We start from the raw sequence: 22,048 nt of genomic DNA on the forward strand, positions 1-22,048 counted from the left end.
GGTAGAGGCTTTTACCATGATCCAGAACACTAAATGCTACGACGCTGCTCCAATGCTCAAAGAAATCCTATGAGTTTCGGAGCATTTAGCCCATAACCAGAAGTGATCTCTGAAGGGAGCCAGGCCAGCTTGAGCAGCAGGCCAGAGAAGTTGCTCACCCTGGCAAAGATTTGAAGAGGTATGTGGGAGGGGAAAAGGGAGGGCACAAGTGTGGGGTGGTAGGGCAGAGAGGTGTTGGCACCCCCACCATGCTGGCATCTGGGGTGCTCTGCCTCCTCCACTCCCCTCCTTACTACCCCACTGGGTCCTGCACTAAATGGGTCAAACCAATGCTGCGCCTTGTGACCTTGGGCAAGTCGCTTAATCCCCCCATTGCCCCAGGTACATTAGAAAGAGTATGACAGTCAGGGACATTAGATAGACTGGGACAGACAGGGAAAAATGTTTTGAGTACCTGATTCAATTCATGTAAACCGTTCTGAGCGCTCCTGGGAGAACGGTATAGAAAAATAAATGAATGAATGAATATATAGATAAATAAATATCTGGGGCTGATACTTATAGTGCCATAACTTTTCTTTAAATTGTGGTTTCTCTTTTAAAGTAATATAATATTTATGGGGATCATTTTATAAAAGGGCTTCCATGTGAAATATCCAAAATGGTTTATCTATTTTAGAAAAGCAGCATAAGTACCTACATGCCTTTTTAAAACAGGCAAGTACCCTATTTCCTCAAAAATAAGACCTATCCCAAAAATAAGCCCTAGCATGATTTTTAAAGATGCTTCTAATATAAGCCCTACCCCCCAAAATAAACCGTAGTTAATATTGACCCCCGAATGCCCCCGACACTCCCTGACTTCCTCCTCGATACTAGTGCTGCCTGATCTGCTGAAAAAAAAATCAGATTTGTAGAATCAGCAACTCTCACCCTTGCTGCTTTAGGAGGCCTCGGAGCAGAGGTATGCCAGTCTCACAGTGGGAGGGTCTGTGGGGTTCTGCTGCACAGGGGAATTGGTAAATGGAATGATGCTGCACATGGGGGGGGGGAAGAGAAAGGAAAGAAGAAGAATTGGGGTGGAGGAGAGGGAGAGATGATTGTTGCATAAGAACATACATAAGAACATAAGCAATGCCTCTGCTGGGTCAGACCTGAGGTCCATCATGCCCAGCAGTCCGCTCACGCGGCGGCCCAACAGGTCCAGGACCTGTGCAGAAATCCTCTATTTATACCCTTCTATCCTCTTTTCCAGCAGGAAACTGTCCAATCCTTTCTTAAATCCCAGTACCGTACTCTGTCCTATTACATTCTCTGGAAGCGCATTCCAGGTGTCCAACACACGTTGGGTAAAGAAGAACTTCCTAGCATTTGTTTTGAATCTGTCCCCTTTCAACTTTTCCAGATGCCCTCTTGTTCTTTTATTTTTTGAAAGTGTGAAGAATCTGTCCCTCTCTACTCTCTCTATGCCCTTCATGATCTTATAAGTCTCTATCATATCCCCTCTAAGTCTCCTCTTCTCCAGGGAAAAGAGACCCAGTTTCTCCAATCTCTCAGCATATGGAAGGTTTTCCATCCCTTTTATCAGACGTGTCGCTCTCCTCTGAACCCTCTCGAGTATCGCCATATCCTTCTTAAGGTACGGCGACCAATATTGGACGCAGTATTCCAGATGCGGGCGCACCATCGCCCGATACAACGGCAGGATAACTTATTTCGTCCTGGTTGTGATACCCTTCTTGATTATACCTAGCATTCTATTTGCTTTCTTAGCGGCCGCTGCGCACTGTGCCGTCGGCTTCATTGTCATGTCCACCATTACCCCTAAGTCCCTTTCCTGGGTACTCTCATTCAATAAAATCCCTCCCATCGTATAGTTGTACCTCAGGTTTCTGCTTCCCACATGCAGTACTTTACATTTCTCAACGTTGAACTTCATCTGCCATCTCGTCGCCCATTCCCCTAGTTTATTCAGGTCCCTTTGCAATTCTTCGCAGTCCTCTTTAGTCCGAGCTCCACTGAATAGTTTGGTGTCGTCTGCAAATTTTATTATCTCACACGTCGTCCCTATTTCTAGATCATTTATGAATATATTAAATAGTAGTGGCCCGAGCACCAAGCCCTGCGGAACACCACTTGTGACCCTCTTCCAGTCCGAGTAGTGGCCCTTCACCCCTACCCTCTGTTTCCTACCCGCCAACCAGTTTCTGATCCATCTATGCACATCTCCGTCCACCCCATGGTTCTTCAGTTTCCGGAGTAGACGCTCGTGAGGCACCTTGTCAAAGGCTTTTTGGAAATCTAGGTATACGTTGCACATGAAAAATATAAGACATACCTGAAAATAAGTCCTAGTGTATTTTTGGACCTTTTATACAGAAACCTTCACACATCTGAACTGAAGGTGTAAATATGCCCACATACTCTTTGCATGTACTTGCATGTTTTATAAAACATATATATTTAGGAATTCTACGCTTACAGTGCCTAAACCATATCACCAGGATGCCTGTATGGTATGTGTTAAAATACATGCCATCTTGTTGGCACATGCACTTATATGTAATTATTCAGTTGTACAATCGCTATTTAACATGTGTAAAACATACTTTATAATTGGGAAATAGTTTATACTACCCCCTTTATGACTATAAATCACACAGCATAAAACATTTAAACTCACAGGAATTTTCAGGGCTCCAAGGAAGCTTATTGCCGATACTGCATTTCCACCTTCTCCATGCAGCACAATGATGTGGGTTACTGGGATTATACCATTTTCACAGTTGTGCAAAAGACATTCAGTATCTGAGTTCTGTTGATATAATGCCACACAGTAATTACACAGCTATAGTGAGAAGTCCTAATACAATTTAAACAACCCCACTCTTACAGTGCAGGATATAAAGTCACAAACTAATTTTTATTCACATGGAAATTGCAAGTATTGAAGGGGGGGGATGGGAGGCTGCAGATCAGTGACTAATGGGAAGCATAAACTGACCTTATATAAGGCATTCTGAGGGATAGTCATGATTAATAATGAATATGGCTAGTAACTGTGTAAGACAGGTATGTCCAACTTCGAACAGGTTGTGATCTACTTTTTCCGGCCAAAAGTGCCAGTGATCTACCACCATGAAAATTAAGTTTCAAATTAAATTTTAACCCAATAAAGTTGGAGGATTTCCCCCCCCTCCCCACACACACACACACACACACACTTTCAATGAACCTTCTGTCATTTACTCGGATGTGATCAGTTGTTAAGCAAATTAAGCAAAAACAAAACAGAGAGACGAAGATCCAGTAAGAACTGCAAGGGGACATGGAAAGTACATATTTTCTTAGTTTTATCGAGTAATAACTTTCTTTAACTGTCTTAATAACTTTCTTTAACTTTTATTGAGTAATTTGTATTAAAGTTAGGTCGAGTATTGATCCAAGCTGATCTTGCACAATCTTTAATATTTCACTCTTTGATATCCCGCTGACATATGAGGTGATCTATTTGGGACATTGTTACAATCCAAGAGTCCAATTGACAAAAACAAAGATAGACTTCTTCTGATAATGACTGGGGTGGCCATACAATTAATCACCAGAAATTGGAAGAATTGGGATAGGGTGAATTTTACTTTTTGGTGGGAAACACTGTTTGTATTATCGTTATGAAAAATTTTTAGCAGACCAATCGGGGCAGTTTAGGAAATTTAAGGAAATTTGGAGTCCATTGGAATCATTTGTTAAATATCTTAATGATTAATATTACTTCCAGAATTGATTTTAGTTCCATGCATCCAGGAAGGGTGGGAAGGAAAGAGAGGGGGGATAGATAATGGAATTTAAACAATTGGCAAGTATGTAAGTGCTATTTTTTTGAATTATTGAATGTATTTCTATTGCATTTTTGATATGTTTAATAAAATCAATAAAAAATTTAAAAATATATATATATTTCACTCTTGCTCAATAGTGAGAGGTCTGAGCCTGCATTTCATCCACCAGCTTTTTGAAGTTGGGTGAATATTGCCTGACGGCCAGTCTCAGGGAATCCTGGAGATGTTCATCTGTCATGTTGGAATGTTGTATACTCTGTCATTTTCAGATGGGAAAATGCAGATTCACATAAATAAGTTGAACCAAAACAGGAGTGTACAGCTTCACTGCATCTTCTCAAGTTGGGAAATTTGTCTCTAGGCACTAGCTTCTAAAACGATTCTTGCTCAGCATGGGTCTTGAGAAAAATGTCATTTTTAAGGGTTAATATTTTGTTTTCAAGAGATGGCTTGTTCAATGAGTAATTTTTACTGATAGCAGCTGCAGTTTCTTTAATGACCACATCTGCTTTGAATGGGTATGGCACAACTGTTCCAATTTTTTGGAAGTCACAGAATCTATTTTCGAATTCCTGGATAACAGAACAGATTTCTGTCACATACTTCTCATTTTGAAAAACAAAATTTGGATATTGTCCCAGATGGTCTTGCATATTAGGAAAATGATCAAAAGTGTTGTTTGCAAGGTCGGTCATCATTAGCTCAAATTTGCTCTTGTAGGATGAAACTATACTCATCATCTTGCCAATGCATTTGTTTTTACCTTGTAGTTCAAGGTTCATATCATTTAGTTTGCCTGTAAAGTTAGTGAGAAATGCTAGATCACATAACCACTCCTCATCTTCCAACTTTGCTTGGTCATCTCCCCTTTCCTTCAAAAAACTTCTTATTTCATTCAGCAAATCACAAAATCTTTGCAGAAATTTGTGCCTATTTAGCCACCTTACATCTGTGTGCAAAATGATTTCCGCTGCCCCTTCATCAAGAGTAAGATTGAAAAGCCGTCTTTGAAGTGGATCTTCCACAAATTGAATTTACAATTTTGAAAGTAATGTCCATGACTTCTTTGTATTGAGTCTCTTGCTTGCCAAAACTTGCTGGTGAATGATGTGGTAAGAAAGGAAATCTGGGAAGTCATCATGCTGTCTACAGAGGACTATGAAACCCTTAACCTCACCTGTCATTGCTCTAGCTCCATCAGTAGTGATGAAAACAAATCAATTGAAGATTATACTTTGTCACAAAAGAAGGGAAAGAACTGAATATTTCCTGACCGGTAGTTCTCCCTTTTAAAGAAATCATTCCAAGTAGTTCTAACACTGAAGTCTTCAAAAACCATCCGGATAAAGATTAGTAACTGGGCTATGTCTCTTATGTCTATAGATTCATCCAGTTGGAGTGAGAAAGCAATATAATTTGAAACATCCTCCAACCATTGTTCAGTTGCGTCTCCACACATCTTTTCTATTCGTCGAACGACGGCATTTCTTGACAATTGTACATCTTGAATAGCAGCTATGATCTCTTTCTTATTTTTAAATCCTTCAAAAAGAATGTTAGCTGCTTCAAGAAAACAATTTTTTACAAATTCCCCATCAGTGAAAGGTTTGCATTTCTTTACAATCAGGTTGCTGACCTTGAAGATGCTGTTTGCATTGACCGAATGTGACCTTGGCTTTGCCATCAACTGTTGCCGAGTAGCTAATTTCAATTTAAGTTATTTGAGCTTCAGTTTACGAATTCCACTTTTGGGTGGAAAATCAGCATCAAACTTATTGCTATACAGAGCCTTATAATGACTTCCAGATTACCCTTTTTGGGTAAGGCTACTGGGGTATAACAAATTAGACAACAACACTTGTCTTTCACCATTTCCCATTCATCATGAATGTGTAGGTTTTGCTATTCTTTGGAACACTCATCTTTGATATACTGGCGTGGCTGGATGTAAGAAGGCCAAATCTGCTAAGTTAGTATAAACACTGGCTGAATCTGGTCCAAAACTGTCACTGTCCCAAAGTATTAAAGAGCAACAGGAACTGAAGACCTCTGGATGATATGCAATACAAGAACTGGAGATGTCAAAACCACACATGCAGTTCTAAAAATAAAAATAAGAATTAATCTTACTGGCTATGAAAATTAAGTTTCAAATTAAATTTTAACCCAATAAAGTTGGAGGATTTCCCCCCCCCCCCTCCCCACACACACACACACACTTTCAATGAACCTTCTATCATTTACTTGGATGTGATCAGTTGTTAAGCAAATACCACCAATCATCAAAAAAACTCAAACACCTGTCCAGCAAACCAGATAAAGTCAAATACCGTCAAACAAGTTCAAATACCACCACACACAATTTAATAAATTATGCACACAATGTAGAATCAATGCAAAGACTATGCAAAATAAAATTGCAGAGGCAAGCAAAAGTCACATTGGTTTGAACCAATTCAAAGGCAAGGCATAGGCAAGTTAGAACAAAATTGGGAAAGCCCGCCAAAATCACCAAATTCTTGATACTTTGTTGTGTCTGCCCAAAAACGCTTAATGAAAGCAAACTATAAAGCAACCAATGACCAGCACACGACACAACTAATACGGTAAGTGTATTCAGGCAAAGCCCAGGCAAATATCGTCCGGTATATAACACACTTCTAAGGGGTGTTGGGGCGAGGGTAGGAATGGGCGATTCTGAGAGGCAGGAGACCAGGTATGAAGCTGGGCCTGTGGCGTATCGTCGCGGGGTGCAGGCGTCGGCCCCCTGGGGTACCCACAAACTATTGGCATGAAAACAACAAGCGCCCCCAATACACCAGTAGGCAAGATTCCTGCAGGCAGGGAAAAAAAACATGCAAAAGATCAGCAGCGGCGGCAAGCCTTCAGCAGATGACCTGCCGGCACGAGCTCTCTCCTAGCGACGGGGTGAGCTGCTGGAGAGCTGGAGCCAAGTGGGGCTGGCGATCTACCTCTGACTACCTGTTGGACATGCCTGATGTAAGGTACAAAGGATCTGCAGATCAGTGTTTGTGAAAAGGGATTTAGATTACTTAGTATATGACAGCAGATAAAAATGTGTGCAGTCTATCTAGACCAGTGTTTTTCAACCTTTTTACACCCGTGGACTGGCAGAAATAAAATAATTATTTTGTGGACCGGCAAACTACTAGGACTAAAATTTTAAAATCCCGTTTCCGCCCCATCTCCGCGAACTCGGTCACCTCAGTAACTATAGAAAAATAGACAAATATAGTGCAAAATATAGACAGCAGATATAAATTCTCAAAATTGACACGTTTTGATCACTAAATTGAAAATAAAATAATTTTTCCTATCTTTGTTGTCTGGTGATTTCATGAGTCTCTGGTTGCGTTTCCTTCTGTCTGTGTATCCTTTCTTTCATTTATTTCTTTCTGCACTCAAGCCTAAGAATTGTCCCTTTCTATTCCCTCCCTCTTTCCTTCCTATGTCCTTAGTGCCCCCGGTGCCTCCTTCCCATGTCCTTAGTGCCCCTTCCTGTCTTTAGTGCCTCCAGTGCTTCCTTCCCATGTCTTTAATGTCCCCAGTTCCTCCTTCCCAAGTCCTTAGTGCCCCAGTGCCTCCTTCCCAAGTCCTTAGTGCCCCTTCCTATGTCTTTAGTGTCCCCTTCCCATGTCTTTAGTGCCCCCTTCCCATATCTTTAGTGTCCCCAGTGCCTCCTTCCCATGTCCTTAGTGCTCCTTCCTGTCTTTAGTGCCCCTAGTGCCTCCTTCCCATGTCTTTAGTGCCCCCAGTGCCTCCTTCCCATGTCCTTAGTGCCCCTTCCTGTCTTTAGTGCCCCCAGTGCATCCTTCCCATGTCCCTCTCACTGCCTTCCACACTTTGTCCCACCCCCATCCCCCCAAGCCAGCCTGCCTGCCTGTCTACCTCTCTCCCTCCCTGGCCAAAGCCAGCCTGCTTGCCTGCCTACCTCCTCCCCTCCCTGCCGCGCAAAAAAACACCTCCCTCCTTCCTTTCCCCGGGTCGGCTGCTATCTTACCACCCTGCTGCTGCTACTGCTAAAGCCGACAGGAAAGCAATGTTACTTACCGTAACAGTTGTTATCCAGGGACAGCAGGCAGCTATTCTCACTAGTGGGTGATGTCATCAGACAGAGCCCCGGTACGGACGTCTCACAAGCACGTGTTGCTTGTAGAAACTTAAAATTTCTAGATGCCCGCACCGCGCATGCGCCGGTGCCTTCCTGCCCGGAGATCCGGGCGTGTCTCCTCAGTTCAGGTAGCTAGCCTGAGAAGCCAACCCAGGGGAGGTGGGTGGGACGTGAGAATAGCTGCCTGCTGTCCCTGGATAACAACTGTTACGGTAAGTAACATTGCTTTATCCCAGGACAAGCAGGCAGGTATTCTCACTAGTGGGTGACCTCCAAGCTAACCTCAGTGGGATGGAGGGGGAGTTGGCGACTTAAGAGAATAAATTTTTCAATACTGTTTGGCCAAACTGTCCATCCCGTCTGGAGAGAGTATCCAGACAATAATGTGAGGTGAATGTGTGAACCGAGGACCAGGTGGCAGCCTTACAAATTTCCTCGATTGGTGTTGATCTGAGGAATGCTACTGAGGCTGCCATTGCTCTGACCTTATGGGCTGTGACCTTACAAGGAAGTGATAATCCAGCCTGGGCATAGCAGAAAGAGATACAAGCCGCCATCCAATTAGAGATGGTGCGCTTTGATACGGGTCTTCCCAACTTGTTAGGATCGAAGGAGACAAAAAGTTGAGGAGTGGTTCTGTGTGGCTTGGTGCGATCCAGGTAGAAAGCCAAGGCACGTTTACAGTCTAGAGTGTGAAGGGCCGATTCTCCGTGGTGAGAATGGGGCTTAGGGAAGAATACTGGAAGTACAATGGATTGGTTGAGATGAAATTCGGAGACCACCTTAGGCAGGAATTTCGGGTGAGTGCGTAGGACCACCTTGTCATGATGGAATACTGTGAATGGTGGATCCGCCATCAATGCCTGGAGTTCGCTGACTCTGCGAGCGGACGTAAGGGCTACAAGAAAAAGCACTTTCCAGGTGAGGTACTTAAGAGGGGCCCTGTTGAGTGGTTCAAACGGGGGCTTCATGAGACGGGAAAGGACTACATTGAGGTCCCAAACTACTGGGGGTGGTTTGAGAGGAGGGTTAACATGGAAGAGTCCTTTCATAAATCTGGCGACCACTGGATGGGCCGAGAGGGGTTTCCCTTGTAGGGGCTGGTGGAACGCCGCAATAGCGCTCAGGTGGACTCGTATGGATGTGGACTTGAGCCCAGATTGAGATAGGTGTAGGAGATAGTCCAGCACGGAGGATAAGGAAGCTCGCTGAGGTTCCTTTGACTTAGAAACACACCATGAGGAGAATCTGGTCCATTTCTGGGAGTAGCATTGTCGAGTGGCGGGCTTCCTGGAAGCTTCCAAGACCTCCCTCACTTCTTGTGAGAATTGGTGAGGGGTTACGTTGAGAGGAACCAAGCTGTCAGGTGGAGAGACTGCAGGTTGGGATGAAGTAGTGATCCTTGATGTTGAGTAAGCAGTGAAGGAAACACTGGAAGTGGTACTGGTTCCCTGCTGCTGAGTTGGAGTAGGAGGGAGAACCAAGGTTGTCTGGGCCACCGAGGAGCTATTAGAATCATGGTGGCCCGTTCGAGTTTCAGCTTGACCAGAGTCTTCTGGATCAGCGGGAATGGTGGGAACACATATAGAAATCGTTTCCCCCAGTTCAGTAGAAAAGCATCTGCCTCGAGGCGATGAGGAGTGTAGATCCTGGAGCAAAACTGAGGCAGTTTGGAGTTGTGGGGAGCCGCAAAGAGGTCTATCTGAGGCGTCCCCCATTGCGTGAAGATTTGGTGAAGGGGGCTGGAATGGAGAGTCCATTCGTGCGGTTGTAGCAGACGGCTTAGTTTGTCTGCTAAGACGTTGTTCTCCCCCTGGATGTATACTGCTCTGAGTAGGGCGTTGTGGCGCACCGCCCAGTCCCAGACTTGTAGAGCTTCCTGGCAAAGGAGGGCCGAGCCCGTGCCTCCTTGCTTGTTGATATAATACATGGCGGCCTGATTGTCTGTGCGAATGAGGATTACCATGTCGTGAAGTAGATGTTGGAAAGCTTGGAGCGCATTGAAGATGGCTCTGAGTTCCAGTAGATTGATTTGGTGTAGTCTTTCCGCACTGGTCCAGAATCCTTGGGTGCGGAGACCATCCAGGTGGGCCCCCCATGCATAATTCGACGAATCGGTTGTGAGAACTTTCTGATGGGGGGGAGAGTGCATCAGCAAACCTCTGGATAGATTCGAAGAGGTCATCCACCAAAGTAGAGACTGCCGAAGAGCAGGTGTGACTGAGATGTGTTTGGATAGTGGATCGGATGTCTGATTCCACTGTGATGCCAGGGTCCACTGGGGGATCCTGAGGTGGAGTCTGGCAAAGGGTGTCACGTGTACTGTGGAGGCCATATGGCCCAGGAGCACCATCAGTTGTCTCGCCGGTAGAGTTTGGCGAGTAGACACCGCCTGGCAGAGATGAAGAAGGGACTCCATGCGTTGCAGGGGCAGGAATGCTCGGAGTCGGGTGGTGTCCAGGACCGCTCCGATGAAGGGGAGGGACTGGGTGGGTTGTAGATGAGACTTGGAAAAGTTGATCTCGAAGCCCAAATTTTGGAGGAAGTAGGTTGTAGCCAAGGCCGCCGAAGTGACCTCTGGGGCTGACGGGGCCTTGATGAGCCAGTCGTCGAGGTATGGGAACACCTGTAGACTCCTGTCCCGGAGTGCTGCGGCCACTACCACCAGGCACTTTGTGAAGACTCTGGGGGACGAAGATAGGCCGAATGGTAGCACTCGATACTGTAGGTGCAGATTTCCCACCCGAAATCTGAGGAACTTTCGGGAGGCCGGGTGAATGGGGATGTGAGTGTAGGCCTCCTTGAGATCCAGGGAGCATAACCAGTCGTTCTGCTCGAGGAGGGGGTATAGAGAAGCCAAAGTCAGCATGCGAAACTTCTCTTTGACCAGAAACTTGTTGAGGGCCCGAAGGTCTAAAATGGGTCGCAGGTCGCCCGTTTTCTTCGGGACGAGGAAGTACCGGGAGTAAAACCCTCGGTTCAATTGGTCTGACGGGACCGGCTCGACAGCCCGAAGCTGAAGTAAGGTTTGGACTTCCTGAAGAAGAAGGGCGGTCTGCGTCGAGCTTGAAGGATACTCTCTTGGAGGATGGTCCGGGGGGACCCGGTGGAATTGAAGAGAGTATCCTTCTCTTATGATGGTGAGGACCCATAGGTCCGTGGTTATGGCCTCCCATCGATGGTAAAAAAGATGGAGGCGGCCCCCTATGGGAGAGGCCGAGGTTATGCTCCCGGGAGGGGCGTCAAAAGGGCTGGGGAGCCTTAGGTGCAGCCGGTGGCTGAGGTTTTTGCTGAGACTTCTGGGGAGGTTGTCTCTTCGCAGGCTGTCTCGCAGCAGGCGTTTGTCTGGGCATGTAACGCCGCTGGTAAATCAGGGGTGGCCTGGAAGGTCGAGACTGTTGAGGTTTGGGTTTGGGCCGCAGGATGGATTGAAAAGATTTTTCATGATCCGACAGCTTCTTGGTAACAGTTTCGATAGACTCATCGAACAGGTCAGCTCCAGCACATGGTACGTTGGCGAGTCTGTCCTGGAGGTTGGGATCCATATCGATTGTACGGAGCCATGCCAGGCGACGCATAGCTACCGCGCTTGCGGCGGCGCGTGCCGAGAGTTCGAATGCATCGAAGGAGGATTGCATCAGCTGGAGGCGTAATTGGGAGAGGGAGGCTACCACTTCCTCGAACTGGAATCGAGCTTGGTTGTCTATGAACGGAGTGAACTTGCGGAGCACCGGCAAGAAGAACTCCAGATAGGAAGAGAAAAAGAAATTGTAGTTTAGCACCCGTGACGCCATCATGGAGTTTTGGTAGAATTTTCTACCAAATTTGTCCATCGTTCTCCCCTCTCGGCCCGGCGGTACAGAGGCGTAGACCTGGGAGGGATGAGAGCGTTTAAGGGAGGACTCGACCAGTAGGGATTGGTGGGAGAGTTGAGGGCCCTCAAACCCTTTATGGTGCACGATGCGGTATCGAGCATCGAGTTTGCTGGGGATCGCCGGTATGGAATACGGTGTTTCGAAGCACTGCATGAAGGTCTGGTCCAGTAATTTGTGCAAGGGGAGCCGAAGCGACTCCGTTGGAGGGTTAGGTAAATGCATGGTGTCCAGATACTCTTTGGAGTATCGGGAGCCCGTGTCAAGGGTCACATCCAGATCATCCGCCATTTGTCGGAGGAATGATGAGAAGGACAATTGTTCCGCCAGCGTCGGTCTGTGGGACGGGCTGGAGGAGGAGGAGGCCTCCAGGTCCATGGACATCGGGGAGTGGCAAGGAGAATCGGGCACCGATGTCTCCTCGTACTCCGGGCCCCCCGGAGGGGACACCTCTGATGAGGAGTATCCCCTACGTTGCAGTTTTTTCTGCGGTGACACCTCCGAATGGCGTGAGGAGTGCCAGGATGAGTGTCTCGATCGGTGCCCGTCTCGGTGGCGGGACGGGGATCGGGATCGTCTGTGCATCGCATGGTCTCCCGAGGCCCCCAAGTGGATAGGGCTGGAAGCGGTGGATCGCAACTGGGTTTGCGATGCGGGTTCTTGCGATGCTACCCAAGTCTGGTAAGGAGTACGGAAGAACTCTTCCTGACTATGCCCAGGGCTTCGAGTATCGATCGGAGGTCTGGTCCCATGTTGGCGCGGAGGCGTAATGGGTTCTAATGGCGGCATATCGGTAAGCGAGGCTTGCCGCGTGGGCATCGCCGCCCTCCCCCGTTCGTCCTCGTCGGTTGTCGAGGTCGAACGGTGTGGGGGAGGGGGAGGGGGCGGACCGCCCCTTTGGACCGGTACCGGGAGGTCACCCTGTATGGCAGCGATGAGCCCGGGTCCGATGGTCTGCATGAGCTCAACGAATTGAGCTTCCAGCACGGACCGTAGCGAAGCCGATAAGGAGGGATCCGCACCGAAAGGGGGTCCTCCTGCACGGACATCGCGCTCCTTCGAGGCCGAGTGCTTCTGCTTAGTAGCTTTCGGCACTTTGATGACCACTGGTGGCACTGTGGAAGGAAGAGGTACCTGAACCGAGGAGACCGGGGCAGGCACCGACGTCGAGCTCGTGGATGGTGTCGGGGTGAGCGATGCCGGTTTCACCACACTCGATGCAGGAGGGGTCGATACCGGTTTCGCCCGAACCGGGGAGGTATCAGATGAAGTGGAGGCTGAGGGATCCTTAGCTGCGTCCATCTTGAACATCGATTCCCACAATAGGCAACGCCGCTTGAATGAGCGTGCCGTAAGGGTAGAGCAAGGCCTGCACGATTTCGGGATGTGGTCAGGGCCCAAACACTGCAAACAGCGCCAGTGAGGGTCCGTGAGTGAAATCGCGCGTTGGCACTTGCTGCACTTTTTAAACCCGGTGATTGGCCGGGACATAGGCCGGAAAATCTCCGCCGCGAGGTCGAAGCCAGTGGGCCTGAGCCACGTGGCCGGCCCGTTCGACCCGCCGGAGGAAATAATCTTCTTTTTTTTTTTTTTTTTTTAACTGAAAAAGAAAAGTACTGTTAACTGTAATTAAAAGAAAGCGAAAACGCGGACAAGGAAGGCAAATTTAACTGAATTCAGCTAGCGCATGATGAAGTTGAACTTCTCAGCTCTGCGGAAAAGAAAGAACTGAGGAGACACGCCCGGATCTCCGGGCAGGAAGGCACCGGCGCATGCGCGGTGCGGGCATCTAGAAACTTTAAGTTTCTACAAGCAACACGTGCTTGTGAGACGTCCGTACCGGGGCTCTGTCTGATGACATCACCCACTAGTGAGAATACCTGCCTGCTTGTCCTGGGATAAGTCTTCTTTCCGACGTCAATTCTGACATCTGAGAAGACGTTCTGGGCCAGCCAGACAGCGATTAGTATAAAGAAGGAACTCCATAGTAAGGGTTACAGGAACTTAGTATAAAGAAGGTTTACAGGAACTTAGTATAAAGATGGAACATCATAGAGGGAAGGTAGTATTACATTTTTGAGAATAGCCAAGTATTCAGATGTTTTCGGAATAGTTGGAAGGAGCCCAGATTCTGAAGTGGGGTAGTAAGGTTATTCCAAAGCTCTGTGATTCTAAAGGGAAAGATGTCCCTAATTTTCCTGAATGGGTGATGCCTTTTAATGAGGGGAAGGATAGTTTGAATTTTATTTATTTATTTATTTATTGAGCAAATTCTCAAGAATAACTTCTTGTACAGAGTATGATCAAGACAATCAGCAATATACAAAAAGGAAATTAAAATAAACAATCAGAAAATAACTAATTTGCTTAATCAATTTTAAAGTCCCATAATAAGGATCCAAGGTGGTAATTTGAGTGAAAAGTAAAAACTAAATAAATATAGCAAATTTTACCAATTAGGTGGTTTTGCTGTAAGTGATTCACAGGAGCATTCTAATTAACTAACTAAGTTGTTACTATCTCCCCTTCAAAACGTTTCATGGAAAGAAAACCCGTCAGCTGTGAAGGTTCAAAAATACATAATTAGAAGATTTGTATTTAACTATACACTTGCATGGATATCGTAATAAGAATAAAGCCCCCATCGCAGTAACCCCTGGCTTAAGGAGCAAGAACTGTTTTCTGCGTCTCTGGGTTTCTTTTGTCACATCAGGAAATATCTGAACTCTCTTTCCCATAAACTCTTTGGGCCTGATTCTCCAAAGTGCGTCCCGATTTTAGGCAGCTGTAGGCGTCCTACAGCTGTCTAATCAGCCAATCGGGATGCACGTTTTTTAAAAAAAAAATGCTCCCCAGGAAGGCCTGAAGGCGCCTCCGGGAGCCTAGGGAGACCCGCAAGACGCCTAAGCTTGCCTAAGGGCCTTAGGTGAACCTAGGCGGCCCTACGCGTCTCCCTAGTAGAGGAAGAAATGCTTAAAATGTAGGCCAGCAAAATGCTGGTCTACATTGTAAGTAGACGCGGCCGCTATACTTATTGCGGCAAGGGATCTCTCTGCCGCTATAAGTATAGCGGGCCGAGGCCTGTCCGATCGCTGGCAGGAGGGTGCCCAAAACCTCCTGCCAGAAGATGCCCCCCCCCGATATTACCGACTGCCCCCCCCGACACTACCAACCGCCCCCCCCCCGACATTACCGATCTCTCTCCCATCCCGACACTACCGATCGCTGGCAGGAGGGTGCCCAATCCCTCCTGCCCGAAGACGCACCCTCCCCCCCGACAATATCGATCGCTGGCAGGAGGGTGCCCAATCCCTCCTGCCTGAAGACGCACCCTCCCCCTCCTGGCGCTAACAACCCCCAAACCTCCACCCCACCAAACTAACCTTTTCTTAAGGCCAGATGGGTCTTGCCCGTCCAACCGGCAGGCACGCCTCGTCGAAATGAGGCGTGCCTGCCCCTTCCCGGCCCATCCCGCTGAAGCCTAAGGCCTGATTGGCCCAGGCTCTAGAAGCCTGGACCAATCAGGCCTTAGGCATAGCGGGTCCGCCCATCCCCACTAAGTCTAAGGCCTTAGATTAAGTGGGGATGGGTGGACCCGCTATACCTAAGGCCTGATTGGTCCAGGCTTCTAGAGCCTGGGCCAATCAGGCCTTAGGCTTCGACGAGGCATGCCTGCCGGCTGGACGGCAAGACCCATCTGGCCTTAAGAAAAGGTTAGTTTGGTGGAGTGGAGGTTTGGGGGTTGTTAGCGCCGGGGGGAGAGAGTGCGTCTTCGGGCAGGAGGGATTGGGCACCCTCCTGCCAGTGATCGATATTGTCGGGGGGGGAGGGTGCATCTTCGGGCAGGAGGGATTGGGCACCCTCCTGCCAGCGATCGATATTGTCGGGGGGGAGGGTGCATCTTCGGGCAGGAGGGATTGGGCACCCTCCTGCCAGCGATTGGACAGGGGGCCGCGACCCGCTATACTTATAGCGGCAGAGAGATCCCTTGCCGCGATAAGTGTAGCGGGCCGTGTCTAATCTAAGCCGATTCTCTAACCAGCGTCTGTAACATGGACGCCGGTTACAGAATTGGGGTTTTAGTGTAGGCCGATTCTGAATAGGACACCTCTCCCGGGCGTCCTATACAGAATCAGGGCCTAGGTGTCTTGCGGGCCTCGCCTTCAATGTAGGCGGCCTGCCTGGGGAGCATTTTTTTAAAAAAACGTGCATCCCGATTGGCTGATTAGACAGCTGTAGGACGCCTACAGCTGCCTAAAATCGGGACGCACTTTGGAGAATCAGACCCTTTGTGTCTATTTTTAAAGTATAATTTTAAATCCAATTCTTGTCAGGTAGCAGGACGACTGTTACCAGTAAAGTAGCTGGCCTAGCTACCTCCTTCATTGAAGTTTCCAAGATTGTAGTTAAATCCATTTGTTCTCCCTCTACCGGAAGTTGTTCCTCTGAGGTTTTTGTAGGAAGATAATATATTTTTGAAAAGGGAGGAAAGGTATCTTCTGGAACATTAAGGATTTCCATAAAATATGTCTTTAGAACTTCTTTAGGAGAGAGTAGAGGTAGCTTTGGAAAATTCAGTAATCTAAGATTATTTATTCGGTTATTATTTTCCAAGATTTCCATCTTTCTTCTTAAGTTAAGACTATCTCTAATTAAAGTTGTTTGTACCTCCTTTACTTCCAATATCTCTTTCTCAACTTTTTCAACCTTAGTTTTTACAACCACTATGTCATGTTTAAATCCATTTAATTCCTCCCTTTGTTCAGAAAATTTGTTTTCTAGGTCCTTTATTTGTGGTGACAAAGTCTGTCCCAGCACAGTTACTAAGTCCCATAAAGAATCTAGGGTAACATTGATAGGTTTAGGCATTGAAAATATACTTGCAGCCATTAATCCAGCCTGTGATGTTCCCGGTGTCTTTTCCTCATGTAGGTCTTGTCTTTCTTCTTGTCCCCTCATTGTTCTAGCCGCTGGAGTGTTATCTAGTGCTACACTCGATTCAGCCTCCCGGGAACTGAAGTCTGCCTCTTTGGACTGGCTACTTTCCCGCGGCGAGCTTGCACTCTGCAGCTGGGGGGGGGGTTCTAGCATCGGGGCTCAGCATCGATTCCAGCCCATGGTAGCTCGCAGCAGCCTCACTCCTAGCCTGCAGCTCCAGCGGGCGATTCCCCAACTGTGTCAGCTCCTGGTTTAGACGCCTCAAGAAATCGTCCAATGTCGCCTGTGGAGGGATCCCCATGTGCCCCGAGGCTGCAGAGGCATTTTTCCCTCTCCTCTTCGGAATAGAGTATAACGGAATCGAGTATAAGTAAGTAATGAGCGAGTTTTGTGAGCGTCTCACACACGCTCAGCAACTCATGGCCATCTTGGATTCCCCGTCCTCTCCCAGGATAGTTTGAATTTTGTAGTGGATCTGGTGGTATCAGGATTCGAGGAATTCCAAAATAGTGGAATTAGGGTAGGAAGGATGCTGTATAGGATCTTAAAAGTTAGGCAGGCGCATTTAAAGTGAACCCTGGAAATTACTGGAAGCCAGTGAAGTTAGGACAGAAGCGATGAGACATGGTCAAATTTACTTTTTGCGAAGGTTAGCTTAGCCGCTGTGATCTGAATCCGCTGAAGTCTTTGAAGGCTTTTCTTGGTTAGACTTAAGTAGATAGAGTTACAATAGTCCAGTCTAGAAAGGATGATGGCTTGTACAAGGGCAGCAAAATGTTGTTGGTGGAAGCAGGATCTAACTTTCCTCAGCATGTGAAGGATAAAAAAGCATTTTTTTTTACCAAGGAGTTGAGGTGGTCATTAAAGGAAAGTGTAGAGTTAATGATGATGCCCAGAACTTTGCTTGAGTACTCAAGTTGCAGTGTGGCGCCAGTGAAATGAGGGTGGGAAGCTGATCTAATTTTGGGCCAAGCCAGCAGTGAAGTGAACATCTGGGGTCTTGCAAAAACACCAACATATCATAAGTGAAAGCCAGTTGTGGTTTTCTTGGCATAATACAAGAGCAGTTTGCCACTGCCTTCTCCCAAGGCCTTTTGCACTAGAGGTAGGTCTTGTCAGACAAATATGACCAATTTCTTTGACTGGGTGACCAGAGAATTGGATAGAGGATGTGTGCTAGATGTGATGTATTTAGATTTTAGCAAAGCCTTTGACAGTGTTCCATACTGACGTCTGATAAATAAACTGAGTGTCCTTGGGATGGGTCCCAAAGTGACAGGCTGGGTCAGGAACTAGTTGCGTGGAAGGCGACAGAGGATAGTGATCAATGGAGATCGCTCTGAGGAAAGGGATATTACCAGTGGTGTGCCTCAAGGTTCTATTCTTGAGCCTGTTCTTTTTAACATTTTTATAAATGATATTGCTAAAGGGTTGTCGGGTAAGATTTGCCTCTTTGCAGATGAAACCAAAATCTGCAACAGAGTAGACATGCCAGATGGTGTGAATAACATGAAGAAAGACCTGGCAAAGCTTGAAGAATGGTCTGAAATTTGGCAGCTAAAATTTAAGGCTAAGAAATGCACGGTCATGCATTTGGGCAGCAAAAACTGAGGAAATGGTACAGTTTAGGGGGTGAAGATCTTATGTGCACGACGGAAGAGCGGGACTTGGGTGTGATTGTATGTGATGATCTTAAGGTGGCTAAACAGGTTGGAAAAGGTGACGGCGAAAGCTAGAAGATGCTAGGTTGCATAGGGAGAGGTATGGCCAGTAGGAAAAAGGAGGTATTGATGCCCCTGTATAAATATTCTGGTGAGACCTAATTTAGAATATTGTGTTCAATTCTGGAGGCTGCACCTTCAAAATGATATAAAAAGGGTGGAGTCGGTCCAGAGGAAAGCTACTAAAATGGTGTGTTTGATAAGGTGTATGCGGACAGACTTAAAGATCTCATCTGTATACTTTGGAGGAAAGGCGGAAGAGGGGAGATATGATAGAGACATTTAAATACCTACATAATATAAATGTGAATGAGTCGAGTCTCTTTCATTTGAAAGGAAACTCTGCAATGAGAGAGCATAGGATGAAGTTAAGAGGTGATAGGCTCCAGAGTAATCTGAGGAAATACTTTTTTATGGAAAGGGTGATAAATGCTTGAAATAGTCTCCCGGAAGAGGTGGTGAAAACAGAGACTGTGTCTGAATTCAAGAGGGCCTGGGATAGGCACATGGGATCTCTCAGAGAGAGTGAAAGAGATAATGGCTACTGTGGATGGGCAGACTAGATGGGCCATTTGGCCTTTATCTGCCGTCATGTTTCTATGCTTATTACATCCTAAGTTTTACAAAACAGGAACTATCTACCATGTATGTTTGTGAAGTGCTGGAAACACCTAATAGCACTATACAAATAATAAAGTAATAATAATTACCTGTAATTTTTTGGCCTCATTCTTTAACTGACTTTTGATTCCATTTATTCCATTCACATGTCTGTCTGATTTCTAAAAAACACAATTTTGTAAAGAAAACCCCCCATTTAGTTAAACAGATTAGAACTGAAGTCCAGATTCAGAATTCTATATAATAAAACCCTAGTCGCACATGCACACTTACCTGCGTGCTTCTGTGATCTCTGATCTGTGATCAGTAGGTCCGTGGCAAGTAGGAGTGCGGATGCGGCGGCCAGACAACTCAGAGAAACAGCACAGCCGCCAACTCCCCCCTCCCACCCTCACTCACTGACCAAACCACTACCGCCAAAGCCTCCTCCTTCTGGCCGGCTCACCCGCCTTTAAATTAAGAGAAAAGCGCTGCACCGCGCTAACGCTGGCGTCGCCGTCTTCTGTCCACTGTGGCCCGTACTCTCTGACTACTTCCTGTTTCCACTAGGGTTGGCCACGTGGATAGAATATGCCAAAGCCAGCGGTAGCGCGGTGCAGCGCTTTTCTATTAATTTCAATGCGGCATCTGGGAGGGGTGGTGGAAAATGCCGATGCTGCACAGGGAAGGCCGGGAAATACTGCTGCTTCACAGGCAAGTGTGTGTGTGGGAGGGAAATGCTGATGCTGCACAGGGAAGTGTGTGTGTGGTGGGGAAATGCTGCTTCTGCACAGGGAAGGCCGGGAAATGCTGCTGCTGCACAGGGAAGTGTGGGGGGGGGGGGCGGGACCACGGGAAGGGAAGGGGGGTAAGGGAAATGCTACTGCTGCACATGGAAGTGGTGTGAAGGGAGGGAATGCTGCTGCTGTGGCTACTGTACAGGGAAGTAGGGTGGGGGAAATGCTGCTGTGGCTGCTGCACAGGGAAATGGAGGGGAAAGAAAGACAGACAGCTAGCACCTGTTAATGTAAATACTAGTCTTCCTATAATCAAAGAGAAAGTTTGTACAAATGCTAACAGAGCAGACTGCAATCTCAGAAGTAAATTCTAGCATCCTGTCCAATCAGATGGAAAAATTATGTTCTTACCTGTTAATTTTCTTTCCCTTAGACGCAGCAGATGAATCCAGAGACCAATGGGGATAGCACACATCTACCAGCAGGCGAAGATAGAGAAACTGATTAACATGTAGTCCTATTGGCTGGCACTCCTCCTGTATCTCCAGTATAGCTCCTTGGCCAAGCATCCATAACCATCAATAGGCATAGCAGGTAAAAAACTTCTTTCCCATAACAAATCTCAAAAGGCAATAATACAGAATACAACCCTCAATAATAACAAACTTCAAAAGTTGGAAAAGAAAAAAACAACAGACAATATCCAGAAAGGGTGGGGCTCTGGATTCATCTGCTGCGTCTAAGGGAAAGAAAATTAACAGGTAAGAACATAATTTTTCCTTCCCTAGCAACAGCAGCAGATGAATCCAGAGACCAATGGGATGTAGCAAAGCAATCCTCAATCTGGGTGGGAAGCAAATGCCGCCTCCGCAACAACCAAAGCATGCGCCCCCACATCCGCCTCCGCAACAACCAAAGGAAGCATCTACCGCATGCGCCCCCACATCCAACCAGTAATGCTGAGAGAAAGCACTCTAGGAAGACCAAGTAGCTGCGAGACAAAACTCCTCCAAGGAAAAAACCTCTGGATCGAGTCCAAGAAGTAGCCATCGCTCGGCGGAATGGTCATGAAGTTCTTTCGCCAACCGCTTCCCTGCCATCAAGCAAGCGTAAAGAATGTCCTCCTGGACCCATCGAGCGATGGAGGCTTTGGATGCCGCCATACGTTTAGGCGTCTGGTGAAGAATACAAAAAGGTGATTTAAACAACTAAAAGTCATTAGAAACCAAGCTTGCTGAGAACGCTACACACTTTCAAAAAATGCAGTGAATAAAAGCACGTCTCCCCATTTCTCCTCCCAGGATGAAGGAAAAGTGAGAGGGACATAAAAGAAAGGATGCCACCTCCTTAGAAAGAAATTGTGGACCGTCCGAACTGACACCCCAGATTTTGTAAATCAGAAATAGGAATCCCTGCCAAAAAAAGCCTGCAACTCAGAAAACCGCCGAGCTGAAGCCATGGCCACAAGAAACCCCGTGTTCAATGGCACAGCCCTTGTCAAAAGACAAGGATGAAATGAAGCCTTCGGTAAACTGCGAAGAAGTACCTTAAGACTGTACTCCGGACCGGGCTTTCTAAGAGGTATACGAATATACCGTACTCCTTTTAGGAACTGAACTACATGAAGCTGAGAAGGAAGTGAAGAGCAATATACCTAGCCCTTGTAACAAGCTAAGAATGGCACTTGAAGCTGAAGGGAATTGAATGTTAAGCCCTCGGCAATACACTTGGGTCAAAAAAGAACTCTGTAAGGGTGCAAATGTGGAGAAGTACCCAAGAAAGAAAAAACCTCCAAAAGGAAGCAGAAGCCACCGGTGAAGACGTCTGCATCGCTTGGACAAGAGAAGAAACAACCTGCTTCGCATAATCCTTACACGTCATCCATGACTTATCAAAAGCTAGGTCGCAATACCAAAGTAGTACGAATATCCATGTTGATCGGACCCTAGGTGAGCAAATCCTGAGATACCAGGAAATTCAACAGTCCGGCTGTCAAAAGACTCAACAGAACCGCATAGCAAGGATGGCGCCGCCAATCCATAGATTCTACAAATACTGTTCCCTGAAAGCAAGCTTGAGATGGCAAATCCAAGCCATCATCAGGCAGGGGAAAACACCGAAAAAAAAAGAAAAGAAAAAACCAGAGGCGAGAAAGAAGCCACGCTGCTACCCCCTCCGACTCCTACTCCATGTGCCCGCCGAAGAAGCT

The 22,048-nt window shown here is 46.9% G+C and overlaps 1 protein-coding gene across 4 annotated transcripts in view; it reads right to left on the minus strand.

Moving 5' to 3' along the window:
• Positions 1–22,048, minus strand: part of SLC37A1 (solute carrier family 37 member 1) — a 368,358-nt gene that overhangs the window by 234,386 nt on the left and 111,924 nt on the right. For all 4 annotated transcript variants that reach the window (XR_004539090.1, XR_004539091.1, XR_004539089.1 and 1 more), the window contains 2 exons: positions 19,213–19,284; positions 2,684–2,815 (listed from right to left, as the gene is read on the minus strand). Coding sequence is in view for 1 of the 4 variants with exons in the window: in XM_033940456.1 (XP_033796347.1) it covers positions 2,684–2,815; positions 19,213–19,284 (204 nt within the window). In the remaining 3 variants the exon portion in view is untranslated. The remainder of the gene's footprint in view (positions 1–2,683; positions 2,816–19,212; positions 19,285–22,048) is intronic.

The sequence above is a fragment of the Geotrypetes seraphini genome, chromosome 4 (genome assembly GCF_902459505.1).
Source record: "Geotrypetes seraphini chromosome 4, aGeoSer1.1, whole genome shotgun sequence".
NCBI classification, from domain to species: Eukaryota; Metazoa; Chordata; class Amphibia; order Gymnophiona; family Dermophiidae; genus Geotrypetes; species Geotrypetes seraphini.